Raw genomic sequence first — 23,488 nt, forward strand, 5'->3', positions numbered from 1 at the left:
GATTTACATTCATTCATGCTTGCAAAATCACCTGCAAACATCCACACTGTTAATTGCATTTGGGTAGTGCTGTGAGCATCTATAGATGTTTATAATAAAATAACAATTCATCATTATGCAGAGATAAAATTGATTCATAGTGCATCATAAATCTCTGCATTTTGTTATAGACTGCTTGAATATGTTCAGCTTCACATTCTCCATTTTGTACTAGCTGGTAGGAAAAAAGAAGTGTGAAGAAGGTAGGTAGGCAGTGAACTTGCTAGGGCAGCAGCAGTTTCACTTTCTGTGTTATCAGAGACCTGGTGCATCCATAATGACTTAATTAGAAAATGAGTCACTGTGATTCTTTCTGCCTCAGGATTTCTATCTGAAAAACATGAATAGTAGTGCTTTATAATAAAGTGATATTTACTTCATATTCTTTTATATTCATTGTTTACCAGTTGCTCTGTATAAAACTCCTTTTATTCATAAATACTCTTCTATTTCATCTGCTAGCATAAAGTGTTTCTGATACATCTATGGAGAATACAGTATAAAAGTATGTACTACTGCATAAAGTTCCAAGCATTTTTCTAATGTGGTTAATGTTACAAACCCAGATGCCAAATTTCTGTATGTAATGTCTTACAGCTGCTTGCACATCTGCTTTATCTGTTGGCTTTTGATCTTTACCATGCTGTCGTGTCGTATGAATTGGCAGCAGCAACCTGATAAACTCTACTGTGTGTTGATAGCTAACTGTCACAAAAAATGAGAAATGTCTGCCCTCTTGTCAAAATTGCCCTCTCTCAAGATTAATTCCTGGACTGGAAATGTCTAGACTGTATGGCTGCCATTGGATGTTTCCAAAATGTTGGTGAAATGTTCTGTTTATGACCTGGTCTACCTTTTTTTTTCCCTTTCCCCATAAGACACTGAACGGTTAAGTGAAGAAATGAAAGATGGCCTCAGGCACCTTGCACAGACTTTGCAACTGTATTTGAAAACTGAGATCCAGGATGAGTCTCAATTGCCACCTGCAATTGACTTTTTTCAGATCTTCACAAAAGTAAGTGTTAAAATCTGGTTGCTTGACAACTCATAAATTATCTTTTCCTTGTGTTCACGATTTATTTCTGAGTGGGAGTTCAGTAGATACATTCAGAATGTGATATATGACAAAGTGAATTCAAACTATTTCTTTTTATTCAGTCAGTAGAAGTATAACTTTAATATAATTGCAGCACTTCAAAATTAAAGCAGTAGCCAGAGGATATTTTTTCTTTTCCTTTTTAAAAATTATCTTGTTAAAGTTGTTGAGTGAGAAGAAAAGCAAGAAAGTTCAAATATAATTGAGTCAATCAACCTGAGTAATTTTTTCACAGTAATAAGGAGCATATAACATCATTCTTCAGCTTAGAATTTTTCTGCCAAGTGAAATATATTTGCAGATAGACTCCTATCCCATTTTGTCATTTAGAGGTATATGCTAATGTTTATGATAGTAATGTATCCTACAAGCTGCTTTTTCCAGAGACCTGTGGATTACTTATTCTGAAATATGGCATATAAAGTATTTAAAATTAGATTCCACAGTATGTAAAATGTTTATTGTGTTACTAAATATTGTTGGCTTTTGGTGTACACATTTTCTTACTTTTAATTCAGGAAACTAAATTCATACAATGCTAGCAGAAATATTTTATATGAAGAGTAATCATAGTTTTAACTCCATTTTATTTTTTTTTTATTTCTAATTGATTGATAAATTCTGCCATAAGATTTATCTTATTTATGTTTTGGTTGTTTTAGTAAGTGTATCCTTATGAAGTAAGTCAAAGTATAACAATTTTTTTTCTTCTGATATAAATAAAAGAAAGAGCCTCTTTGGGGAAAATTAAATTAAAAATGCTCTCAGTTAGAGAACCCCTTTTTTTTTTTTTTTTTTTTTTTTTCCCTGTGGACAGGAGTAGAAGCAATATAATCAACTGTGTTGTTTTTCTGAATTTTTATTCATTGGTGATTAGACTGCTATGATGTAAAGTTGCAATTTTACCTGAAGAATCACGCAGTCTGAAGTAGATAAAACCCCTTAAGTACTCCCTTGTCTCCACTCAAGCTGTTTTATTGTCTTGTGTTGGCATGCTGGTTTGGCCTGAACTTTGTCAGAAGCATTTCACATGAAACATGCACATTGTGTTATCTGGTGTAGAGAATTTGTGCAGCTGAAGATAAAACAGCTTATCAGAAGATGATCACTGCCTACTTAATTTGAACTGAGTTGCAGCTTGGAAGAAATTCTTTCCAAATGTTGCCTTCTACGTAATAGTAAGCTTAAGATGGGAAATGGCCATGTGGCTTTAGAGAAAGTGTGATGTTTACTAAACACATTGGAACACTGTTGATGGAAATGCAGAAAGTTTTTAAAGAAGGTTTTTAATTTTTTTATGTACACACGTGCACAAGCACGTGCACATATGTGCACCTCCTTTCCCCTCCCATGTTTTTTACCAAGGTGATGTAAGTGGCCATCAAGGGCAGAGTGAAAGCCAAGACTTCCCAGCTCTATATTTTGTTAATTAGAGAACTGGAAATGCTCCTGTTAATGACTTTTGCCCCACTGTAGCTTTGGTATCACAAAGATATTTTTAACTCAATTTATTCCGTATGTTGGTTGTGAATTTTTCCCCACCTTATCAAATGTAGTGCAAAGTGCTGAGTTTTTAAGTTGTTGATTTTGGTTTGGGTTTTTTTGTCTATGAAACTAGGGCTCATTTCCTTCTTTGCTGGTTTTGCTTAGTCTGTGTGATAATGGGAAAATGAAGAGCAAATGACAGACCTGTCATGTGTACACATACTTGATATCATTAATACTAAAAAGAACTGGCAGATAGGGAAATCTGACTGGACAGGTGAGTGGTTGGGAGAAAAGAGCAGTCAACAGCCATGTGCTTTACATGAGCAAAATTAGTATCTTGTTCACAGTTCAGTCAAGCACAACATTCAAGCTCGTTGTCACTCTGTAATTTTCCATGTGGCATTTTGCAGCTTTCCCAATTTGGCTGTCAAACAAGTTTGTTATGAGTGTGATATTGTATTAAAACATTAATTTAGTATTCCCCCATCCCTAGGGAGGCAGCAGCAGACGTATTCTGCCATTCTGCCAACATGGAATGTTCTTTGGAAGATAAGCTGGATGACCATGCAAATTATTGGTGTTTTTTTTTTTTTTTTTTTTTTAGCTGAATAGGGATGCTGATTCTCAGCAGGTAAAATTTAAGACTGGAACTGTAAAGTCTCTGATAAGACTTTTCCAGTTTCTTCTCTGTAGTATAACTCTAAAGAGGACCAGCTGTGATGACTTCCCTTTGTGGTCATAGAATAAAGATATACTACAGATACATAACTTCAAGATGTAATCTTGTTTTCCCAACTACTTCCAACATTCCTTTCAAGTTCAGTAGGTGCTTATTCGAACATTGAACTTTTTTGGATCAGTTCTTTCATTGCATGCCACAAAAAGATCCAGTCAAAGGTCATTTTTTATTCTGTTTGATGCTAGATCCTCAAGAAGGAAAATAAACAGACTGCCAGACAAAAGAGAAAAATTATCCTGCGGTGAGGTGACTAAATTCCAGATGGTTCTTGGAAAATCTTCAACCTGATTTAGGTCAAAAGAGCTTCTTGGAAGCTCCTTTAAACAGCCTTCCTTCTCTGCTGTCCACTGTTCTTGTATTTGTGAAAATTAATTATAGTTTTATTCACTTGCATGTGATGCTTACTAGGCAGAGAATCCCCCTGAGTGTACACTTGTAGAAACTGCCCATTGAAAATCAAAATGTGATTTCTTTTAATGGGGGCAGAATTTCACCCTAATGTATTTTTAGTTTGCATGAGATCTGTGGAAAATACCAGCTGTGCTGGATGGAGAGGTGTTTCAGAAGGGTTATGTACCTTGCTTTCTGACAGTGTTGCCCTGTCCTTACTAGACAATTTGCTTTTATATCAACTGTCCTCTGAGCTGGTGTTGAATTTTCTCATTTTTGTTATCTGATCACTTTTTGCAAGCTACAGTTTATTTAACGTGCCATTTATCAAGGTTGTGACTGTTTTAAAATTCTGATCCTCAGAATTAAATAGAATTATCTGTAGCTAATTATGTGGTAAGGCTTTAACTCCACAGAGACATTTTCTAATGTCAAGATAAATTTTTGACAGCGTGGTTTTATGGTTTAATGATGTTTCCATAACCTTGAGATAAAATCAGTCCTTGCTTTTTATTCTTCAGCTTTTACTTACATGTGTGAGGAGGTGGCCTGGAGTCCTCTTGAGACATTTAATGGATGCAGGATAAAGAATTAAATTTTTTGTATGCATTTAGGGTCCTTTAAATGCCAGCAGACAGAACAATATGAACCACTTTAAGAAATTGAATAAAGTCTGTACCTACCACGTTGACTGTAAACCTGTAGGTGACTCTACTGTTGGGAATCAGGCCCAAGATGACTCCTTTTAGACCAAATACAGGCTTAGTGTGTTACACAGAATTGCAGCCACTCATACTGTGTCAGAATTGTCTTTTTGCACATTTTGAAATAGTTGGAAAATTTGTTTTCTAATTAATGAGAAATAAAAATGATTCTGATGTTTGATAGAATGATAGCCATTTTTAAGGTCTCCTAATCTCATATCCTCACATATATAAGAATAGTGAGGTATATGCCACCTCTGTCATTAACTAGCACTAAGATAAAATCCAGTGACACTGAATAAACTGTTACAAGCAGACTTCTAGGGCAGTTTAGTAAACTTGAAACAGAATTTTATTGGAAAGAAGTTTTCTAGAGGATGTTTTGATGAAGCTGTTGATAAACTTTTTGGGAAAGGATGCTGGATTGAAGATTTTAGGAAACCATGATGCCATTTTGGGTTATGCCTTTTTTTTTTTTTTCCTTTTATATGTTCTCTGTATTCTTCACATGTTTGTAGCTCTATAGCCTATTGTATTAGTGGCTAGTTTTCCCAGTAATTTTCCCTGGCCTTTCCCTAGGCAGAAAGACAAAGCAAATTGCAGAGCTCCAAGCCCCTGGGGGTACAAGGCTCTGTGGTGTCTTGGTTCCTCCTGGGAGCCAAGGATGAGAACAACTCTTGGAGATACATTCTCATGGACAAAACACAGCTAGTGCCAAGGGGGGGACTCCAGAGAAGGAGCTTGACCTGGGGTTGAATTGAATCACCATTCCTAACTGTGCTTTTTATCAATTATGCTAACTGCCTAAAACCTGTAAAAATGTACTCATCCCTGTGGAGGTGGGCTTTTGTGGACATTTTTCCATAATGGGAGGATAGGGACCAGACAAAGAATTTTTATCTTTCTGAAATTTTCAATCTTTCCTGCAGTTCCAATCTTGACACATTTTTGTTATGAACAGATTCTGCTTGGAAAGTAGGTGTGCTGCTTTCTTTCAGTTCACTGGAGAGGTCACACACCTGTGTATGTGGGAGGTGAGGAGTCTTTATGTGGGTGGTGGATGTGCTGCTCACCCCTGTGAGGTGCTGTTCTACACTTTCCTTTTCAGGTCAGTTTAGAATTGAGAGAGATCAAATAAACCTGAATAACTGTAGAGTTGAAGTCTAGGATAGTACAAAAAGAAGTATCTGTGTGTATTACAAACGTGTGCAATTCTTGTATGTCAGATTGATTTCTTTCTGTGTTAGGTTTTTGAGGTTTGTGAAATTAACATTAGAGTAAAGAAGAGCGACAAGTTTTAGGCCAGTTTCTATGCCCACAAAAAGTTTTAACCAAAAGACCAGTTGTCTGTATAGACTGTTTGTGTAGTTGATTGTGTTTTCAAATTAAGAAGTAGTAAGGAGGCTCTATAAAGTGCAGAGCTACATAGTTTTCGAGGCAAAGTGGCCTGGTCTCTTTAAAATCTTTTATTTACCCTATCAAAATTTAGATATATTTCACTTGTTCTTCTAACTTTTTATTCCACTCAATGCTTTGAAAGAATTTCTTTTCAACATAAAAGGTATTAGTACCAATTAAAATGAAATCTTACTGCTAAAAGGATTTTGATATAAGCAGAAGAGAACTAGGAGCTAAGAAGTGTCACTTGGCCTTTGTAAAGTCTGAATACTAAATTATGGTAATTTTATTTCTGTACAAGTTGAAGGAGATACTTAATGATATGACTGATATAGTGCATTTCATCTTCACATTGCTCCTTCAGATCTTACAGGCTCAGTATTCTCTGAGAAGACCTTGGAATACAAGATACATCTGCCTGGTCAAGATATTCTTCAGCAATACTTTCAGTAGGTTACTCTTACTTAGGATTCGCTGGTTAACTTAATAATTTCTGAAATCAGGGAAATTAAAAATCCATTTGTAACAAGAAAGTCAAAAGAAATATTAGGATAAAGTTATAAGCAGGTTAAGAGTTGTTAAAGACATACAGGTGAAGGTTGTTTTCTGATGCTAGGCTTGCTAATCTAATTAACTCTGGATGCACTTGTTCAGTTTCCCTGTGATTGGGAGGCTGTGAACCTTTTTTTCCTGGAGGGAGGAAAAAAATGCAAGTGAATGTTTAATCCATCATTGTTCTTTGTGTAATTCGAAGCTAATGTACCTTGCTACCCTGTCTCATGGTAAATTGAAGACCAGTACTAACAAATTTATTTTTAGTCATGGCCCAGGAAACTATTTTGCAAAAACCTTCTAGTTTTGATAGTTTGTTTTTTTTTTTTTTTATTGTAAGTGCCAAAGTCGTATAATTTCCAGGAATTATTATACCTGTAACAACATTTGTTAAGCTTAGGTGCTCAACATGCATTTGTGTTTGTTAATCTTCTTGACTCTTCTTTTAATTTTAGAGTTGTAGGAATATATTCCTGCTCATCAAACCATATCAGAACCTTTTTCTCTGACTTTTGCCATCTTTAATTCTGCTGCATGAGATTTGAGATTATCTTTTTATCTATAGTGCTGTTGATTTAGTTGATAAGTTGGGTTTTTTTGGTGGGAATCTGGACATGGGAATATGGACTCTGCAGTTCTCTGTGTGAATGGTTTTAAGTTATTGAAAGCTTCACACTTACAGCTGTGAAGAACTGGGTTGCAATCATTAAAAATACTGTGTTAGTTACTGCCAAAATAATTTCAGGAGAGTTTTTCTGTACTCTCTTTCCAGTGTATTCCACAGGAACTTAACAGAAGTCATTCTGATAGACCTTCATAGTTGTACTGACAAAACATGAATTATCACTTGCCTAACATGTGTTGTTGATTCTGAGTTGCTGTCTTATCTAGGAAGAAGGTACTAAACTAAAGTCAGCCTCTGCAGTACACAAACCCAAAGGAAATGGGAAAAGCTAAATGTATTAGGAGAAAACTAAGCACTAGTTTGTGCAGCATAGAAAACAGCCAGAATTTATTTGAATGTTGTATTTTATTGTTTACATTCTGAACATGAATGTTTATGAGTGAACTTTATGCTCCTTTTTTGATGTGATCCAGTAACTGAGACAGGTTCAGGTGCTTGCACATGTTTCCTGACAAAATGGCTCCCTTGGATTCATTAGACAAAATTTGTTAGCCTTGCAGAAGCTTGGATGAACCAGTCACTTAATGAGCAGAGCAGATTGACCACTGGACTTGGGAATAGAAAAAGTGCCTGGTGCAGACTAATCTGTGTGGTAGCTTCCTTCTGGGTCTTAGCTCTTTTGGAGAAGGGGGATTTTTTTGTAAGTGCAAGGACGTGTAAAAAACTAAGGGCCTGGTATTTTAGCAAAGAATGGTGAGGAAAGACTTGGGGCTATTTAATAATTCATTTCCTTGGTGTGGGATCACAGACCTGGTATCCCTTGTTTCCTCTTCAATTCTGCTGCCCTTGAAAGCATAGGAGTATGTAGAAAATCTGAAGTTGACCTTATTTTTAATTTAAATTGGCCTGTGATTTCAGCATGTCTGTTAAATGGCAGTAATGTTTTTCTCCTGTGCTGTGCTTCCGATAAGCCTCAAGAAGAGCTTGAATAAGATTTAGCAAAAATTCTTTATAGTTTTCTTGTACCAGACAAGTATTTATAAGAAATGAAGGCTAATAGAAAGTGTTCTTTTTTTGAGCTTTTCATGAGAGTTCTGTGGCCAGTCAAAACCAAACCACATCTGTCCTACCATGCAGGTAGCAGTCACAGTCTGCTGCTTGTTACTACAGTGGAACAATAAGCGAGTATAAAGGTGACTGGAATATGCAGAATTGTTTTTAGGAGCCTACATCTTAAGATATATATTAAATTTTGCAGAAATATTCTATACTGCTGTTAGGATTTGCATTGTATTTCTCATGGTGTTTGTTTAGCTCAATGTTGTTTCTTGAAATCAAGATTGCAGAGGGAGTGGCAACTGTGCATCAGCTTTAGAAGCAATAGTGTAAATAGAGATTAGAGAAAAATTAGGAAACATTTTAATAAAATGGGAAGAAATATTGCAGCAATACTCTAGAATAAGGGTGATAAACAGTCTGATAAGACTCTTCTCTCTTTACTTTGTCAAATGAAAGTTGAGTCATCACAGGAAGTTATTTTTATCTAAGGTGATTTTTCAGGTTTAGTGATTTTCTGTTATTTCCTCATTGAATTATAATTTGTGCAGATAATTTTCCATAGGAATTTTCTTCATTTTCAGTCATGGTAGTTACCCTGAAGAGCAAAAGGATATTATATCAGACCGTGAAAGAAGGCTTCAGCCATTATATCTGATTTTAAATTAGAGTTCATGATCACAACTGAAATATAAGCTTTAGCTAACAAAGCTTGTTGCAGTGAAAGTAAGATTGTAAGACTTAAATGCTTCAAATTGAACTTATGGTATAATTGGGGTCCCCTCATTTAGTTGTATGTGCCATCTGTTTTACAAACTTCCTGTAGTATAACAAGCACCAGGTGTACAAAATGAGATAGAAGAGTTTTAAAACAAGAATATATTACAAGGAGTGGTTGGGTAGAATTTGTAATAATTTGGGTTTGTGTGGTAGGAAAGAAAGCTTTGTTCTTAAAGGGTGAAGGGAAGCAAAAAGACTAAATTTTAAGGAAGTTGATTAAGCACAGCTTGAAAAGCATAAGCTGATAGAAGTTACTGACTGGAGTGGCTTGGGGGGTGTGAAAGGGAAGTTGTATACTTCTTGTTCACTTAACACTTCTTCTGATGTGCTAAGTTGAAAGTAATAAGATGGCAGAAAACAGTTTAGAGAAATAAATGACAGGGTAGTGTAGGTTATTTTGCAACAAGTCTGGTTTTAAAAAAATAATTTATTTATTTATTTATTTATTTTCTAATTTTTTAGTTTTATTTTTTTAATGTAGAACTGAAAAGGAGCCAGGTGGCCAGGACATTAATTACCATTACTTTGGCTAATTCTGCTCAGAGTATATCCACAAAACACACTTTTCTCTGACATGTGATACTCTGATACCTTTCTGTTTTCTGGCACCCTTATGGAAGTGAACTGGAAACAGTGTTGATTAAAGGCTTTAGTGGCTGTAGCAATTGGAGTTTATGCAAAAAAATGTGTGGGGTGAGGTACCTTTTATGTTTAGGAAAAGCCAGCATGAATCAAGGTCATGGAGATGCTTAGTAAAGATCTGAGTAGTAAATGAAAGCCGTTTACATCCTCTATCAGCAATTTTAAAAGCCTCTGATTGAGGAGGATAAGCCTGATACCTGCTTGTAATGCTGTTGGCAGAAAACTGTTCTATCCTTGTCTTTAGGATGACCTGCAGTGGGATTACTTGAAGCACTTTTTGTTTGTTTGTTTTGGCTGTGGCAGAGCTAGGATATGGTGTGGAAGGATTATTAATCAGCTCTGAGACTTGTTACACATGTTTAATGGATGAAAGGGCAAAAACCACTTTTTCTTCAGAATATCATTGCAGTAGATTGATAGTCAGTTGAAAAATACCATGCTCTTGGAATATAGGATGGGGAACAATGTATTTGTGGTGTTATTTGTTGACTTGCTATATTCTGAGCTGCTTCAGTCTCTCTGAAAACGAGGATAGTATATGCCTAAGGAATGCTGTAGAGCTAAATAGCTGTTACAGTTGAAGTATCAACTGAGGGTGCAACAACTGAGGGTTCTGTCTCATGTAGGCATTTCAGTGGATGTCAATTAAATGATACCTACCTACATGAAATTTAGTCCTCAAAAGTGTGTTCTCTCCCTATTCCCCAATATATGAGTATATCTTTTTGCTTTAACTGTAACTGTGCTGTGTCGTGTTCTATTTCACTAAAAACTACTCCTAAGTTTGTTGTAGAAATAAGATGGAGAAGGAAACAATTAGACCATGATATTGGTTCAATATCATAATTGAATTAATCCTGTGTTTTAGTATGGGTGAGCAGCTGTCACAGTGTGGTTGTGGCACTGATGTGCTGTCAGCTGGTGTGAGATCACCTAGATTGTGCCACAGCAACCTGGTGCTGACAAAGGCTGTCTGAAATAGTTCATGACAGTACATGACAGTGCTTGTGGATATTCTGCAATAGTGGCTGGCAGCAGATAATGCAAGCAAGGTGCAAGAACTCTGCCATTAACAGCTAGGATGGTTTGTCATAGCTTTCTTGCTTGCCTCACCTTACATACCTACATGATCCCAGGGAAGTTAAATGTAGATTGACTGGCAGAGTCAGATTGAGAAATATTCCCTTTAAGAAATAATCTAATTTGCCTTAGTGATTTAATTTTTTTCTTCCCCCTTTCCTCCTGAATAGAAAAATGTTCACTAGGCTTTTTTCATGCCTGTAAGCACCAAAAAATTTTATTTCTTCTTACAGATCCTTTGAAACTTTCTGTGGTGGTTTCTAGGCATTTTGAAATTTTAAGTGCATTGATTGAAATGTGTCCCTAATGTCATAGATACTGCAGATAATGGATTTGAACTTATAGCTCATCTGAATTTAAAGTAATTGTGGGCTGTTATTAACGTTTTTAAAATCACTTTTGGAAATCTGGCAGTATTTTTCTAGTTTAAAATAGAAATCTGCAGTAGTAAAGCTTTTTTCCTTCTCACATGCCACAAAAATATTTTTCAGTCTGTCAACAAACCTGGTGCTTTGCCTGTACTCACCAATATAAAATTCATCTTCTTTCTCCTTCTATTACCATCAAGGCCAAGTTTTCATTCAACTTTCAGAGGAAAGTGGATTGGATGCCCACTCTTTGTTGAGACTTTTCACAAAGTCATTGAAGTCAGAGTTTCATCATGTAAATAGATAGGATGTGGTGATGTGTTGCTCCTAGTCAAGATAGAAACAGTGAAGTGCTAGCCTACACTTTGTTGACATCCATTCAATGTTGTGGGTCACAATTACTTTCCTTGTTTGAGTCTTTAGTCGGGGAAGATAGTAAAGAAGGGTGCACACCTTGTCTGTGACATCAATGTTTTCTGCTATGCAGAAATTATATAGACTAAGTAATGCTGACATGTGTCTCATTTTGTAGTAATTTCAGTCTTGAAGCTCCTTCTCAAATTAAAAAATCAGTATTTTAAACAGCAGTTTGCACGATGTGCATTTGTGCTGTTGGATCTTCTGAAAGAGTCATGTTTGCTTTTATGCTTTATGAGTATGAGTAAAATTCCATGAGCTGGCTGATAGTGAGAAGCTGTTGCAACAGCATAGAATTGCTTGTTTTGCTTTTGAACTTCCAGCTTTTTTTTTTGTTTGTTTGTTTGTTTTTTGTTTTTTTTTTTAAGTTTTTTTGTTTCTTTTAACCTGAGACAATATTCATTATCCTGGTGATATTCTGTATTAATTATTTTTCTAGCATTAGCCTGTACACATAGGGGAAGTGGGCAGGTGTGAATGTATGTCACTATATGGTTTTAATCACTCTGTCTTGCTGATACCCCTTTGACTGGAGTTGTGTTTTCAGTGTGCAATTTGAGGAGATTTCTCTGGAGTCCATTTTTGCATTGCTGTGGTGGAGGGAAGGGATGGTGCATAGGCAGAAACAAGATGAAGCTTGTTGCATCCCGCTTGTGTATCAAACAAGTACATAATAACAGTAATTTGTATTAATCTGCTGCCTTCTCCTGAACTGTTTTACTCCAGAGATCTCACAGTCAGCTTTCCAAGATGTGAAGGCAGGAGTGTGTTACATGCTGTCATTCAATGGCAATTGATTTTTACTTGAGCTAGGGTTAAGTAGGGAATGCTTGATTGTCTGATGATAATTCTGTAATGAGTATTCTTAGTGATTAGAAGTCTCATTGGATCTCATGAAATGATTTATTTACACGTAGCAATTTGAATTGAGGTGTGTATTTGCAACTTGGCAAGTTCTCTCCTGGTGTTTCATCTTTCCAGTGGACAGCTGTTGTGCATCTTCTGCCATTTCAGTAGGGAGATGTTAGTTGTCTTAGTTCTTTATGGCAGAAAAAGAAACAACTCCTTTGGACCACAAAATTTGCTTACTTGTTATGGTGCTACTACTAGCAAATGAGAAGCTCTGAGTCCCACTTTTTAGAATCAAAATTGCACAGAGAGTTTGGAAGACCTTCAAGAGGGAGGAGAGGTGACTATTCTAGCCCATGAAAGCAAATGATATTGATTAAATACAGGTAATGACCAATTGTGGAATTTAGAATAGTGAGGCAAAGTGACTTTGATTTATTGTTCCAAGTAAAACTGAGTTCTCAGGAAAAAAGATACAGTAAAAGATCTGGCCATGGGATCCTACAATGCTCACTTGGTCTTTTTGGAAACTAACTAGCCTTTTTAAAATAGTCAATTTTGCTCTTCTCTCATTAACACTGATTTTATAACTGGATCTCTGTGAAAGAAAACCAACAGATTTTATATCCAGAATGCCTGAAAGATTTTTAAGACTGAAAGATAATTTTACATAGTGATGGTGATCTACTGTTCTGGTCCAGATTGCAGATCCGTAGGGGCATCATGTGCCCAAGCATACATGTGCTGTTTGACTTGGATATCCATTGTGACCCTGTGACCTTGTGTTCAGCCTTGTGTGTTGAGATTCTGGTAGATTGAGAGTCCCATCATTGATTTAATGGAATTTGGGACAAGATGTGAATGTACTCATTGCTTCTTAAGAGCAAACAGGGAACGTGAATTTTCCCCAGACTGATTGGTTGCCAGAAGCTGCCTGCATCCACTCACATGTCATTCTGCCTTGGTAAATCAATCTGCCTCCACATATTTGTCTTAGCTCTTCTGTGTTCTGGGAGATGTTATACTGGAATTATGATCAGCACAATGTATGTTCAGTGTGAAAAGTACACCATGGAATGTTAATGCTAGCAGCATTGCACATGCTGTTTTGCTATAAGTTAGGAAGAATTAATTAGCACAGCTATTATTAAAGTGTTACTAATTAATGTTATGCTGTAGTTATATGCTGTAAAAAGTTTTCAATAATCTGTTCAATAAGCTGTTTCACATATGTAACAGACATATGTTGTTATGCAAAAGAAAGGTAACTGAAATCAGGATTGCCTGGGGTTTTATTGATGTAGATGTGTTTTCTAGGGAGAATGAAACTGAAGTCTTAGAGATCACACAAGACTTCTGTAATGTAGATTCTACAGAAGGGGATATGTGAGTCTATGATCTTAGAAACCCTGAGAGAAGATCTTTAACAAAGCTTGACTTTATGCCAGAATACTCTGAAACCAGTTTGAAAATATTATTGATGTGTTTATTAGAAGTTAAGGCACTCAGCATCATAAAGGAATGCTAGAGTACTTTGGAAGTTGGGATGAAAACTACTTTAGAAGTATTTCCCATGAAAACACTCTTGCTCTTTGATGCTTCCATATGGCTGTGGCAAATGTGTCTGCTCCTTTATTTAAATTGGCAGGGAACCTGTAATTAAAGTATAGAAAGATGGACTGGAAAAAAATCATGTCTTTACTTTGAGAATTCAGCTGGATTTCCTAGCTATAGGGATATTTTTATTTTTAGAAAAGTAAGACATGCTTGGAAATGTAGAAGGCTGCTTTGATGCTCTCTTGAGACATCTGTCCTTGATTAGCTGCTTGAACCAGTGATGATGTGTGTTTGTGCCTTGTTGCCAGGGAATCTGTCATAGATAGCTTCTTTTGAGAAAGGAAAAGCAGCAGATGAAAATGTACTCATTTGCTGCTTCATTCTGAGGCTAAACCATTCCCAAATTAACTCTTGCACATTTCGGTTTTTGAGGGCTTTGTGGTTGGGAAATAAGTTTGAAGACTACGTGCAAAAGCATAAGGGATAGAAAATACACTGTAAATTAAAAGTTGTGCTACAGTTCATCCATCACAACTACCATGTGATTTAAAAGATGCCCTGTAAACAGCATTTGATTATGCAGTTATTTGTATTAATGGACTTACTTCAGATGTATTCCTAGTAGTTGGTGACTTAATTAAAAGAAGCAATTACCTTTTATATCTTCCAATGTGAGACAAATTCCTAGTAGTCTAGTGGTTTAAGCTTCAACAACTGTTGCCAACAGCCTACCTATCTAACATAAATAAACTTTGGATTGCGCCAAAATATTTTGAATAAAATTCTTTTGGGAATTTCTGAAACTCCCTTAGTTATAAAGAACTGTCAGTGCCTAAACTAAAAAAAGTTGTTAGATTTAAATACAAATAAGAATTCTTTTTTTACTTATTTCCAAGCAAATGGAAAACTGAAATTTTAATAAGCAGTGACAGTGAAAGAAATAATTCAGTATTTTGAAGCAATTTTGATAGTATTCCAGCAGTTGTGTCCTATACACGTGTAGAAATGAGGCTAGGATAACAATACTGAGTTGAGTGGTGTGTTTATTACAGAGGAATTCCTAAGGACTTCAAATCAATGTTCTTTTTTTTTTCACAACTGAAATGCACCATCTTCTTCACAGGAAAGAAGGAGAGGCATTGTGATACTTAAAACCTCATAAACAGCTTTAGTATTGCTGGAAATATCTCTCTTTCTCTTTGGTTCTGAGTGACTTTCTCATTGCTCTGTCCAAGTGGGCCTGGTAATGCCACACTTGCAGAACTGCATCTTGTGGGAATTTCTGGCTGCAGGAAAGCATTATTGCAAGCAGAACACATCTGTAGGCAAGGGCATCTCCTACAGGCTGGGGAGTTTTGAAGAGAGTAGAAGACACAATTCAAGGGTCATTTGAACATGAGGCTTTTTTATATGATGCAAAATAAAATAAAGAAGACATTTAAATGCAGTGTTTATTTTCTCTTCTTGCAGTGTTACTGGATTAACAGGTAATCCACAATGTAAACAATATTACTGTTATTTGTAACTGCTTTTGACATTTTGGATAATGCTCTGTGTGTCAAGAAACCAGTACATGGAGATTAAACAAGAATATAAGAAATAACCAATTTATTTTGAGCATGATTTGCTATTACCCTGCTGCTTTTGTGAAGACAGGAGTTATATTCAGACATGACATTATGTAGAAATTTTCAGCAAAGTCCCTCATAAATTTTATGGTTGCAGTGGAGTTTTTTCTGCCCTTTAAAAAGTATGTTACAGAAGTGATGCAAGATTTAATGGGACTCTTTTTTCTTATAATTGAAAAAGTATAATTGCCTTTTCTAGCTGAGCTAGAAAACAGGAAATGCTGATCATGTGTGACATGATCTAGGATTGAATAGCTCATGCTTTTATTCCTTTTGGCATTTACCTGAAATTTCCTTTTTTTAGCGTTAGAAAATACAGGAAAGAATAATCTCCATGCATCTTTATTATAACTGTATTTATATTTATAACTGGTATTTCTGTGCAGGCTCAGCTTTGTTAGGAAAACTAGTTGTGACTGCTGGGTAATTATAGGGTTGGGATTGTCCTTGGAAAGCCAGATGCAGTAGGTTACTGTGCATGAATTAAAAGCTGGCAGAATTTTTGGCTTTCTTTAAAACGATGTTTTTGTTGACAGTGGCTTTTTGTTTTTTTGACTAAATACAATCTATTTTGATAGATTAGTTTTCAAACTCATTTGTCTTTATCAAAAAGGGGCTATATCAATCTTTTGCAGGCCAATTTGGACTTTGTTTAGAATAACATGACTGGTGTTTAAATGTGGTCTTCAGAACTGCTTTGTTAACAGAGGCTCTATTTGTTCATGTTTTCTTACTAAACAGTTTGAAAAGGATAGAACTAGTTCACATCAAAGCTCTGGTTTGTCTAACAGCCTGTTAACATCACATAAATTAAGCTGAACTAGGTCAGTATATTGTGATCTAATCACATTAATGCAATGATTTGCTCTTTTAAAAATACTATTCTAATTTAAAAGATTGGTGTTTCCTGAAACTTTAACCTGAAAAAATAAGCTTTTGTATGTTTGACTCAACCCCCTTTTTTTTTCCCTTTGTATTTAAATACAGAAAATAGTAACTGTTCTTAAGTTGAGAGCAGAAAACCAAGAAACTGCTTGACATCCCTAAAGAAAAGAAGCAAGAAAGACAGAAGTAAGGGGTTGGATGGCCTTTTCCTATTCTCCCAATTAGCTTCTGGCAGGGAGATATCAGATCAATGAGAAAAGGGTCAGCATTCCAGTTCCAGTTGCATTTTATGTAGCATTTTGCTGTAAACAAGCTTTGGATCTTATGGCAAATGGTTTTAATGAAGCCCTTTAAAAAAGCACTAAAAGAACTAATGTTTTAAATTTGGAGATATTCACTAATTTTGTTGCTATACCAAACAGACCAAGAGATTTATGAAATTCTGAAATGCTCTAGAACATTTTTACTAACTCAAAAATATTTTGGATTGGCATCGTACAGAATAAATGGCAACTCATTCTTGTGGCTGAGCCCTGATCCTCACTTTCCCTGTTGTAGGTAAGAAGATACAGAAAAAGTGTGGGGAGGAGGGAGTAGAAAAGGACAAGTAAAGGTTTTCATTTGGTGATTTTTATTTATTTTTGGTCCATATGCATTGGATCCAAGATGCTGGGTAGCTACAGACAAGTTACAAGTTGGCAGGTTTGCCTTGACAGCTGTTACCTTGGATTTTGGAATATTTTCCCTCATCAGTGATACCATCTGGCTGCTCTGACAGGATATTTCTACTTCATCAGTCTTTGGTAAGTTGGGTGGAGCTGTGGGAGCTGTTTCATCCTGTGTTTCTAATGCTCTGTGCTGTAGTACTGATATCTGTAAGAAGTCAGAGATCAAAAGGTAAGGCCTGAGGGGAGAAGGTAACATCAGATTTGTCCTGTCTTAGGCTGGTGTGACTGCTGGTCTGCTGATTTGAAATAAAAGTCACTGTCAGTTTTAAAATGAATACAGCCTTTGGCTCAGGAAATTCCTAAGGCAGAGGTTGGTGGGTACTGGGATGGATATATTGGTGGAAAGATCCCTCTCTCTCTCTGTATTTACTGCCCATTTTCACAAAGAATCTGGTGTGGGCTGGTCAGAAACATGTTACTGTGCTTGCATATCCACATTTGTCTAGACCTGAAATAGCTGCCCTTTAATGATGATTTGTTAATCCTCTTTTTGTCAAAAGTAACCTGATGATCTATGAGCCTACTGCTGGAATTCCCCCTGTCAGCTCATGTTCATAAAAATATGAATTAAAACTCCCTAGCAGAGTAAAATTAAATCTTACATATTTCAAATGCATAGAAATCTTTTAAATAGGTGATGTTATTAAACAGGATGGATACTAAATGGTGTATGAAATTGTAGCAATCACTGTAAACTTAAACCTTATAATGCACACTGCTCTTTTTTGTTTGTTCATATGCTCTCTCCATAACATGTGAAAATCATTAAACTGGTGTGAAATGATTCAGATATCTTTGCTGATTTCAGTGGAGAGCATTGGGAGCTTCAGCTCTACACTTTCCAGAAACAAAGTATAGTGGTTGCTAGCAAGGAGGCAGCTGATTAATAATATGGATTTTATGGTCAATAGGTGGAAATGATCTGCATTTGATTTTTATGTGGGAAAGTGAACAAATAAATTATTTTTGTCCTTTCACAGGAATCATGCTCATGCTGCTGCGTGAAGCAGGTCTTTAGATGAAAATATAGAGCTGTTGGTTAAAACATTAGCAGTTATATTTATAAACAAGTGAATAATCCATAACACCAGTCTGTATTTTTGCTGTTATTTTTTAAGTGTATTTAATAAAAAAAATGTGTTGTGGGAGTTTGTTTGGTTTTGTTTTAGTTATTTCTAATATTTGCTTTATTTTGATGCCATGGTATTTTTTTCTCACCATAAAGATGATCAATCAGTAATTAAAAATAAAAGGTTCAGTGTGGATCAGTTATTTTCCACTTTGTCCTAATGATAATGCCACTGTCAAGTACAAAATATTCTCAATAAAGACAATATATGGGTGAAAATCATATCTTACCAAATCAATTTTAACTGATTTAATCTGTAGAAAAGGTGGCACAGGGGACATCTGAGCAGTGTGTTGGTCTCTTCCAAGTAACAAATGGCAGGACAAAAGGAAACTCAAGTGTCAAGTGTAAAGGAAGAGTTAGGCTGGATATTAAGAATTTTTTTTTCATGGAAAGAGTTGTCAAGCATTAGAACATGCCTGGTGCTGCAGTCCCCATCCCTGGAGGTGTTTAAACTGTGTAAATGTGGCACATAGGGACTTGGCAGTGCTAGGTTTATGGTTGGACTTGATTTTCAGTGTCTTTTCCAGCCTAAATGATTCTCTGACTCTTTTGACCTTATGGAAAATAGATCCTTGCTAAACTATTTATAGGGTTTTATTGATGAGTTTACATGCTTGATGGAGAAAGATAATATTGCTATTAAACCAAGTTTTATCTTTCTGGTCATGTAAATAAAGGAAAGAGTACATTACATGCTAACTAAAAGCCTTGCAGAAGTTTACAGCTATCAGAGCATTCATTGAAAATGAGAATATTCCCTGTATGTGCTTTTTTGATGTCTGACAGGGTAGATTCTTGACCTTGTGCTGTTCAATACTTTATGAGAGTCTTTGCAGGCGATGATGACTTTATTCATTTGCCCAAGCACTAACAAAAGACTAGGCTAAACCACACTGTCTGGTAAGATGTTGGGATGAACCCAAACTTTTAATTTCAATACAGACAATATTTATTCCATTGTATTGTTACCCTGTGAATTGCATCTTCACTTGGCCAAAACCACGTATTCTTGCTGTAAGAGAAATTGTTTATGGGTGTAGAGTGACAAACTTCTGGGGATTTTTAGAGTCAGGACTAAAGTCTTCATTATTCTATTTCTGTGGTGAAAGACAACTGATCTATTTTCATTTATTTAAAAGTTGAAGAAAACACAAGGAATTATTTAAACCCTCCAGTGTGTAGAAAACATTGTCTTCTGTTTTAAAAGCTTAGTATGGCAGACAGTGTTTTTCTCCCTCCATCCAACAGATTACCACAGTAGTGTGTCTTACTGCAGATGATTGTTTTCATTATGCTTGGATGACCTTTCCTGTGACTTTGAGTTTGACAATGCTTTTGTTACTTTTCTCTGTAAAAAAGACATGGAGGTCTGTGAGTATGCTGCTCACTCTGAAGCTGAAATTTTACCTTACTAGCTTCTTCAGAAAGATTTGGGAATGTTGTCTTGATAATTCTTTACCAAAATGTCATGTGTGCCACAGCAGAAGTAGCTGGAACACACTCCTTAAGTTGTTCTCTAGGATTTAAGGATTTTAGTTTAATTACTAGTGAAAGGAGTGGCTAATGATGAGTAGCAAAGATGGGGTGTGTGTGTGTGTGTGTGTGTATTTTTTTCCAGCTTTTACCCATCATGGCATGTTTTCCTGGAGGAAGAGCAGGAGATGGTGGTCTCATACAGTAGAGAATTGCAAACAAATATTTATGTGGGGTTTATAGTCATAGAAATACTGTGGATAGTCTTGATCTAGACATTGGCTTTGCAATGACAAAACGTTTTAATAATAATATTTTCCCCCATGCACAATTTCATTGTACCCCTTCAGATAGGATTAGCTTGTTATTTACTTGCATGACTAGATAAGGATGTTGTCTCTACAATATTTTATTTGGAATTAAGTCCAATGTTCACTTCCAGTAAGTGAAAACAGCTAAAATGCTTAAAAATATTTAAATAACTTATTTTCCAGCTATTGTGGTAGCAAATCTTGGATTTATGCAAATGTAAGCCTTTTGTATTAGGATGTCACAAAACTGATTGATAAATGGAAATTCAATAATTGCAAAAAACCTTATATAAAACTTGCAAATCTTGGCTTCATAAAAGGAAGTAAATATACAGAATTTCTTGGTAGACTTGTGACTGTCAGAGGGAGATACAGCATGTTCAAAAAATACAGTATCCTCATTTTTTCTGGCTTACTGGCAAAATTAATGCTGAGTTAATATTTGGAGATAAGTAATCTTTTGATGTTCTTCCTTATAATCAAAATATTCCGAGAAAATTCTTTGTGTTATCATAAGTCAGTGTGCAGTCATTTTATGCAGGTGATTTTTAACAGTAGATTTATGACCTGATAGAAATGGAAATGTTTCTTAGAAATGAGAAGGAAGCTTCAGTGAGGAATATATGAGATTATGCTCTTTAAAATTTAACAGGCAAAAATTATGGACACTTATTGAAAAATATGCTACAACTTCACATAACATCCCAAGAAAATCTTGACATTCTCACTCAATGATGCTTAACCAATTTTCATAGTAAGTCCTGCAGCCAGGATTCCCTCCCTCCCATGTGAGGAGAAAAAATGCAAGCTTGGTCTGGTAAAGTTGGCAGGCTTTGCTTCTGCTGAGGAGTGAGCTCTGGAATCAAGGATTTTTCATGGAAAACACCTGATTATTTATGCTTTTTCTTCAAAGATTATTAAGTAGAGTGTTGGATGTTTGCTGGTGAACAAATGGTACCCTGGATAGTGCTAGAGGCCAATCTACAGGCAGGCTGTATTATTTTGCCAGCATATAACAAAGTTAAACAAGCAGCTGTTTTCTGCACTGCCTTCAGCTTTTAGCTGGCCTTGTGTGGTCTGGCTGGATTATGTTACAGTAATCTGCTCCTGATGTGACAGTCCTTGGTAAACATAGCAGGAACTGTCTTTTCCTACATATTTCTTTGTAGGAACAGAAGAGACAAACAAGTAGTGCTTACTTTTGACTCCCCATTTCATTAGGAGTTTCTCAAGAATTAATAAGACCCTTAGGTGTAATCTTGTATGACAGGAAATGCATTTTATTTCTTCCCCAGAACAGTTGTGCACACTTTCATCACTTGATTGAAACACAGGCTTTTTCTGGGGTTTTATCTTTAAAATTTACTTGCAAGTTTTTTTAAAAGACCAACCATGTATTTACTCCAAGAAGGGGAAAGGTTTCCTTCTGTCCTGTTAGAAATCCGTTTCACCAGCTCAGTAACAATATTCTCTGCATTGATTCCACCTGGCTACTGCTCCTACCAATTTTGCTTTCATAGAAGCCTGGCACTGTCTGGATTGCTCCACCTCAGAGCAAGGCTCTATACTCTTATTGCAATAATTTTGTTAGTGCTGGCAAGCAAAAGTATTGAAGTAGTCCCCTACTGTTCTGATTGATTTCCTGGCTTTAGCTCAGTTTTGCCTCAGCCTCTGCATCTGGTCCAGCTTCTGGCTGCAGTCGTGCAGGGGTCAGTAGCTCCAGTGAAGGATGTATGTCTGATTCATGTGGTTCAAGACTGAAGAAATGATTGCAACCCTCAGTTCTTCCAAAAGTCAGCCTGATAGAACAAAGGATATCAGTGTAATTAAACTGTGCCTGACCAAAATTCCTTTCCAACATACCAGTTATGTCTTTTTATTGAACTGAGGAGTGGCCATAAAATCTTTGCACTGTCCTCATGGGGATGAGGGCTGCAATTTTCTGTAGCTAGCTTGTGGGAGTTTCCAAGAGCAAACACATTGACCCTCTGCTGGAAACTGTTTATATATCAACAGTTTTTTCTTTTATGGTTGCCACTATTTAATGTTTATTTAAAAGTGTTGGTGTGCTGTATGGATGCAAGTCAATTCAGCTTATCCTTCTGAATCAGCAATTGCAAATGCTCCCATATTGGTATTCTTCCTTAAGTTTGTCAGATCTCTATAAGAAGTGACTGCTTTGGTGTGTATTATGAATGTATGTTTTGTGCATTTTTTGTGACATATTATGGAATTTTGCTTTTTCCCCCTTAACCTACAGAGGGTAACCTATTCCTTTCTCAGATTTTCTTGTGAAAGAATGCTCTAATAAATTAGGTTTTAGGAGGTAGGGTGTGAAGAATTGTGAGTGCTTAAAACATGGTCAGAAGTCACAAAAAAAGAGCTAGAGGACAAAAATGCTTAATATGCCAGTTTATGCTTGCTGTGAAATTTAGCCAAGTATCTCAAGTTTTGAGTTATGACACGGTTCTACTGTGCTGGTGACATGCGTACTAATGGTTTTTCATGCACTGCTTGGTTATAGATTATAGAGATGAAACTTGATGCTGAAAATAGGAAATACTGAGCTAGTGTTACTACTGTGGGATACCATTCCTCTAGACCAAGGCAGACTATAGGGCCGGCTGGACATCATATGTAGACCCAGGTATCTCAGACGTTTTATGAAAGAACAATTCCAGCTATTGCTTATCCTTTAACTACTAGTTTCAGCACTACTAAGTGAGGAACTAACACTTTGCTATTTGTAGTCACTTAAAATGAACTTGAGAGCTTCCTTAATGAAACATGAAGCTATTTCATTAAAAACCATCAAATCACATTATAATATTGTAGCTGTTGGAAGTATAGTCCTTACGGTTATGGTTTTACAACTTGTCTAAACCAGTTTGTGTCCAAATACTCTGTGTATACTTGCTATAAGTACCTACCTCCTCAAATACTTGCAAATGGGAAACAAAAGACAAAAGGAAATGGTGTGAACACATTGATAGAATGAAATTCCTTAACTTTTCTTGAAGAGAGTATTTGCCATTGGGAACTTTTACTATAGTATAAACAACTTCCCCCTCCACTAAGAAACCTGAATATGCTACAAATGTGACCAGAAAAGAGAAATGTACCCAGAGATAAAAAAAACCCACCAAAAATACATTTCTCCCAATAATGTTTGCCATTCTCATGAGACAGTTCCTGATTAAATGCTTTCCATTTTATTCATTTATTCCTCTATGTATATTTGTTCATGAAGGAAGGTAATATGTATTTAACCACAGATCACAAGTTGTATCAAATACCTGATGTTTTTAGGCGTAAATAAAAATGCAGGTCTGTATTTTAGTACCTGTGTGTACTATCAGTCAACATCATTTAGTAACATTTAAGTGATCTTTTTTTAGTGTATGAGTCAATTTAAATGCATTTGATGAGAAGGCACAATGGAAAATATGGTATAATTGAGAAGCAGCATATGATGGATGTCAAGAAAATAATTAGAATTATAATAGCTTGAATTTTTGTTACCTCAACCAAATAAGTTGGTTCTGTAACTT

General features: G+C 35.9%; 2 protein-coding genes across 3 annotated transcripts in view; both read left to right on the plus strand.

Moving 5' to 3' along the window:
* TFB2M (transcription factor B2, mitochondrial) overlaps positions 1–23,488 on the plus strand; it is a 103,573-nt gene that overhangs the window by 71,035 nt on the left and 9,050 nt on the right. The gene's annotated exons all lie outside the window — the stretch shown is intronic.
* Positions 1–23,488, plus strand: part of SMYD3 (SET and MYND domain containing 3) — a 367,678-nt gene that overhangs the window by 55,416 nt on the left and 288,774 nt on the right. For both annotated transcript variants that reach the window (XM_056486767.1, XM_056486768.1), the window contains one exon: positions 918–1,054. In XM_056486767.1, coding sequence (XP_056342742.1) covers positions 918–1,054 — 137 coding nt within the window. The remainder of the gene's footprint in view (positions 1–917; positions 1,055–23,488) is intronic.

The sequence above is a fragment of the Oenanthe melanoleuca genome, chromosome 3, assembly GCF_029582105.1.
Source record: "Oenanthe melanoleuca isolate GR-GAL-2019-014 chromosome 3, OMel1.0, whole genome shotgun sequence".
Lineage (NCBI taxonomy): Eukaryota > Metazoa > Chordata > Aves > Passeriformes > Muscicapidae > Oenanthe > Oenanthe melanoleuca.